The following is a 6453-nucleotide window of genomic DNA, read 5'->3' as shown; positions in this document are numbered from 1 at the left end:
TTACAAATGCAGACAAGGCCTAAGGGACTAACAAGCATAATAAGGACACAGAAGCCAGCATTTACAAAGGACAATGACACAAGCCAATTAAAAATATGGGTGGGGAGTGGGCGGGGCTTCAAAGCCATGCTCCAATACAGCATGATTCGCAGCATCGCAGGCCCTGCCCAGGCTTGACCTAAAAAGACCAGTCTTCAAGTGAAGCAAGCAATACACAATAGGAAGTACTGTCAGTCTAAAGGCAGAGCAAAGAGAAATGACTGATAAAAACGAAACCACCTCAATGAAAGGAAATGACACATAAGAACATGAGAGATCTGGAAGTAATAATTAGTTTGATCACTGTTTACATCCGATAAAACATTTTTCTAAAAAAGTAAAGATTCGTATTCATTGTTTGCATGTTAGAAATACCTCCATGCAGTAAAAGCGCGAGCAGCGTGTTATTCAATAGTTAAGTTAAACCGTCTGGAGCTGGCAAGCGACTTAAGTTTGTTTTGAACTCGAGCCCACTGTGTGGGCCAAATTAAATAAGTTTAGGCATGTTTGCTTCAACCTTTGGAAGGAAATCGAAACACTATCACGTGACCCTTACATAACGCAAAAGCGTTTGCGGAGACATTAGGCTGTTTCCAGCTAAAGAGGTGGTATTATCTCCTTTCCACGATGGAGCTCGGAGCTGCTGCCTCTCTTGCCTTGGCTGTGCTCATCTCCTGCCTCCTCTTCATCAATGCCTGGAGGAAGATGTTTCAGAAGGGGAATCTCCCTCCGGGGCCAACCCCTCTCCCCCTGCTGGGCAATCTGCTTCAAGTGAAGAGCGGCGGACTGTTAGCATACCTGCGATCAGTAAGGATATTTCGCTTAAATTCTTGCTAAAACTTATATGTCCAAGTGCCTGATGAGATAAATTCGCCCATTGCCTGCTAATTTGAACAGAGGGCAACAGAATTCATATTACATTGTCAAGTATATTTCGCCCAATTTCTTTTTTGCAGTAGTTTGTGTTATTTTGAGCCCAGTGGGTATGATATTAGCATTGACTCCCAAATACATTTTACAAATCACAGTAAAAAGAAATAGAGGAAAATGTCACACCCGCACATCATTCGGATTCGTTTTATAACCCCTCTATGAAAATGTACCCGGCCGTTTAAAACAAAAGTACCACTGTCATCGGGTTTAGGGGGTGTTTTAAGGCATAATCCCGTTCAATGTGGAGTTCAAGGGGTTTCAGTTAAGGGACATCCTGTTGGCACGTTCTAGGAAAGTTTCTTGAGGGGACTCCAATGGCTCAGTCAGTTAGCAGAGGTTAGGAGGGAGAATACTGTAGATCTATGCACTACAAGGGCGGGGGGGGGGGGGGGCAGTGAAATGCAATCCATGCATAGGGTCTAAGGGACTCCAACCAACCTTCGAAATAATAGTGAGACTTTTGAAATACAATTTTAAGACATTTTTCCACTCCGTCTACAATTTCATAACCTGTGGAAAGTAGGGTGTTGCCACAAAAAAAAACTCACAATATAGGAGCATACACTTGGAAACTATACCCAAGTTCAGGCATTATAATACCAAAATATCTTTCTGATTACGTTTCCTTTCTTACAAAAATTATGGTGGGTGTATCCAGCTTTTGGACCTCTTTAACGGCATTGTGATTAATATAATATTGTCTGATGGCGAGTTTGTTCATAAAAGTGTTTCTGTGAGTGCAACTGTTTTCCGAGAAAAGTTTTGCTGTGGCACAGCAAAGAGTGGTGATGACTCCCTTCTTGGTGCAAATGTGTTCCTATTTTTCATGTCACAAAAATGCTACTACTAATTATAAAGGACCACATTACTAGTTGGCTGTAAAATAGAGGGTACATGCTGGAAGTGACGTTACGGGCACTCGGGTATTATTGCAAATCATTTAGCAGTCGGTACGCCCTTGAGACTGGAAACGGAGACAAAATGCACGGACCCCAAAATGCGAAGACATTTACATTTTACTTTCCTTGAATTCTGGACGTCCTTTCAACATAGAAAATGAGAATGGAGATTGACTCTGGTCTTTTATGCCCCTCCCTCTGCTGCCTTAGGATAAATGGCAAAGCCCCACTAATATATAGTTCATTCACTTCTAAGGCCATATCTAGGAGAAATATGAATGCAGTGGGTGAATCTAAAATTTTAAGATATCGGCAACTGTGTGCAAGCCATTTCCTTTCATGATCTACGTGTGCAAGCTTCTGCCTGTTGAAACCCCAACTCTTCCAGTTTGGTCCTCAGACCTGTGATTTTAGCCAACATTCAATACCCTGATTAGGTGTCTTCGGGCACCATGGAAGTGTTTTACATACAGCTGTTACTGCATCATCGTAATCCCCACACCAACATTATGGGCCTCATTTATGAGAAGTGACGCATTGCTGTGTGAAAGCAGCGGTGCGCCACTTCTCAGTACACCCTCCTTGCGACATCAATGATGCGTCATATTTACAATATGACGCATCATGTTGTAAGGAAGGACAGATACGTCAGTATAACTGTCGTATCTGTCAGTGCAAAAAGTTGTGCATTGCTGGAGTTGTGTCGGAAGCCTGACGCAACACCAGCAATATTCCTTTCACATGGGGCAGGCCCCATGTGAAAGGGCCTGCGCCACTCTTACGCCTACCATGAGGCAGGCGTAAGGTTTTGACGCATTGGCGTCCTAGAAGTGGTGCAGCGAAATCTCATAAATTTTGCAGCGCCACTTCTACGACCCTTTCTTGCGGGGCTACGCCCACCCTGCATACCTGGAGCAGGTATAATGTAGCGCAGGGGTTTACGAAGTGACACATCTACCTAGATGCTTCACTTCGTAAATATGGCGCAACATGGCGTATGTTTTACGCCACTGGTGCGACACAAAAAGAGATGCACAAGTGGCGTAAAAGTGACGCAGGGGTTCATAAATGAGCCCCTATATGTCAGACTGTCGCTTCAACAGCCAGACATTGTAATCAGCCTTCAACTCCATAACTTCATAGCCAAACTGGCTAATTTGTTGCCTACAAATTTCCTCATATGTAACAAATAATGTTAATGTCTTAGAATGGGTAGGTGTACCAAACTCAGCATAAACAAATGAAATTCATCCTAAATTATGCTACGGTGTTGAATTACTCATATCGTTTTGCTGGCACTAAATCTCTGCATTTCCCTGTTCACCTTATGTTTTGTCTTTTCAGCTGCTGTTATGCCATAAAGCCCCACTCCACATGCGTTCTCCCACAAATTCAGTTCAAACCACAAGGCAACACATATAGGGGACTATTGCGATGTCGGTTGGAAAGCCTCCCCCCGAAAGTCGGAATCTCCTCAACCGAGTTGGAGCCCTTCTGACCAACTCGATCAGTTTACTTTCCGACTGACCGATTATGACGTTCGTGTTTGGAACATAAACCGACCTGTCCTTCTGACTTGGTTCCAACTCGGAGTATTCCTGTTGGTCGGAAACGCATTGTACACTCCTATGGACAGCGTTTCTGACCCTGGATTACGAGGTCGATTTTTAACAGACTTTCTGCGTTGGCCTGGCTGACATGGAAACTCTGTAGGAAAGTGACTTTGAGGGCCCGTGGTAGGGACCCCAAGCCCTGCGGCCTATGGTTTACAGCCTAAGGGGTACCTAAGGGACACCCCTGTAAAACCCTTAACTGTGTGGCATACACCATGGCGTGACTGCAACAGGGTGCAGGGTTTTACACAAACACCCCATTTCTCCATAGGAGTCTGTGTTACAGTCGGTTCTCAGGCGTAACACATTCTCCCATAGGAAACAATGGGAATCCAAATAAACAGTAATCCGGCAGTCGGAACCGCCAACCGCAAGTCGATCGGTCCCAATTCGGAGTAGATGTTGGGAGGAGCCTTTCTGACATCATAATCGGCCCCATAGTTGTAAACATTGCTCATATTCTCTAATTCCTGACCCACCTCCAGGAAGCACTTGTCATAATGAAATTTGTCACTTTTTTCTCAATTGTGGATCAATACCTGAGTCTAAGTTAGATATCTTGCATTTCATTGAAGAGCAGCAACCTGAAACACTGTTTCTAACAAACCAGGCTTTATATAAGCACTGATGTGATATCTGTTAGCAATTTCTCAGGGCTATTGTACAGTAAGGAACGATTATATTGGAAAAAATGGGGCGGTATTGCCATTATATAAAAGTCTATTTTTAACTGTAATATCACAAGCATATTTGTTCCAGACTGTGATGGCATATTCTTTCCCTGAAGCTCTAAGGAACTTTTGCACTATAAAGCACTTAAATGTATTGTCCTCCCAAATCTGCAGCAACAGTTATAATTATAAATGTTTAGAGGTCAAACCATCCAATTGGTCACATTTATTTGTTGATCTGAATCTACATCTTGATATACCATACTGCCTGCTGGACGCTAACCACGTTCATGACCCAGCTGCCATTCAACTAAGGCAGCTAATCAAGGCTCCTATACAGGTGGGTGGCAGGGCACACTTTAGATCCTGTATTTCCAAACTTCTTGAGATGGAAGTATGTCTAATAATGTCCCTTACCTGGACTGAACAATTTATGGTCCGTATAACTATAATACTCTCCAGGTCCACTTGCACTAGGCTCTTTTTGCCTAATGTCATCAGGCATTGGTTTAAGTCAAAAATTCACAATTTTGCAATATGCTATAATCTATAGTGTATGATTTTGGCCACTAAGGGGCATATTCACAAGGAGTTATCACCACGTTAGCATTACTTTTCGGCCGCTAATGCGGCAATATTTTTATTGCAATATTACTAAGCTGTCGCTAACAGCCGTTAGCGACAGTTTTTAGGCAAAACACGTCCTTTGTAAAGATCGCCACTTCTGTTAGCGATAAAGTCATGAAAAGTGTTGCAGCGCTGCGAAAAGACAGCGTTATAACACTTCTCACTACGCCCTTCTTGCGAAAGCATGGATGTGCTGTATTCACTGGACATCGCTCCATGATGCAAGTAATGACAGCTACGACAGGAATCCTGATGTATCTGTCTGCGCTAAAGTCACGCATTGCTGCAGTCGTGTTACAACCACCTAGTTGGGTGCATGCTTCATCATCGGGTTCCCAGCTGTGCAGTCAAGCTGTGCTTTGATGCTTGAATTACAGTGGAGTGGGTTTTAGTTTTTTGTGGATGGTGCTCAAAAAGTGGTGAAGTTAAAAATGTCTCTGGGGCTTCTTGCTGATAATTTTTTTTTTTTCCCAGCAGACCAGGACATGTTTAAAAGAAAACAGTGGGATAAACTGAAGACTAGCAATTGGTTTTTGTTATCCATCAAGTGCTGGTCGACATGTTCCAGCCTCAGAAAATAGTTTGGAGGCTTTCTTCAGGACCAAAAACTGTGGGGAAAAAGTGCTGTGGCAAAACTGAGCCATGTGTGGGCATTTATCAGCACACGCACAAGTATGCAGTGCATGCAGTGGTGTGACAGTACTTACGGACCCACCGTCTGGTGTAAAACCTGTAAGACAAGAAACATAACACAACATATAAAGAGAAGGATAAAAATGTTGCATTTGTGGTCATTATACTGTTTACTTGTGGTGCATATGTCTTATTATAGGCACTGCTACTGTCATACGTTCGTATGTGTTATCAATCACACAGAAGAAATTCAAATATACAAATGGTGTATGCAAACTCATGCATAGTGATTTGGTGCAAGCATGCATTTCTCGTATTGTTTGGTGCTAGAATAGCTTGAATAGTAATATATCTATGTGGCGTAATTAATACTGCTTGATTTGAGTTACCTAGTGATGGCAGACTATACTATACACACGCACAACCACACACACACACACACACACAACCACACACACAACCACAACCACACACCCAACCACAACCACACACACAACCACACCCACAAACACAACCACACACACAACCACACCCGCACCCACAACCACACCCACACACAACCACACACAACCACACACACACAACCACACACAACCACATACACAAACACACACACAACTACACCCACACACAACCACGCACATGCAACCACACAACCACACACACACACACAACCACACACACAACTACCACCAGACACACACAACCACACACGCAACCACTACCACACACACAACAACACACACAACCACACACACACATCCATACACACTCCCACACACACAACCACAACCACACACACACACAACCACACACACACAATCACACACAACCATACACAAAACCACACACACAACTGCAGCCACACAACCACAACCACAAACACAACCACACACACACAACCACATATCCACACACACACACCCCCACAACCCCACCTGCACCCACAACCACAACCACACCCACATCCACACCACACACAACTACACACAACCACACACACACACACAACCACAAACTCACAAACACACACACACA

At 43.6% G+C, this 6453-nt stretch overlaps 1 protein-coding gene across 1 annotated transcript in view; it reads left to right on the top strand.

The window, feature by feature from the left end:
- Nucleotides 1–599: 599 nt before the first annotated feature.
- Nucleotides 600–6453, top strand: part of LOC147692374 (cytochrome P450 2G1-like) — a 643102-nt gene continuing 637248 nt past the window's right edge. The window contains exon 1 of the mRNA XM_086938598.1: nt 600–846. Within this exon, the coding sequence (XP_086794724.1) occupies nt 667–846 (180 nt within the window). The 5' untranslated portion in view covers nt 600–666. The remainder of the gene's footprint in view (nt 847–6453) is intronic.

This window comes from Lissotriton vulgaris, chromosome 9, assembly GCF_964263255.1.
Source record: "Lissotriton vulgaris chromosome 9, aLisVul1.2, whole genome shotgun sequence".
Lineage (NCBI taxonomy): Eukaryota > Metazoa > Chordata > Amphibia > Caudata > Salamandridae > Lissotriton > Lissotriton vulgaris.
This window is presented reverse-complemented; position numbering and strand designations above follow the sequence as displayed.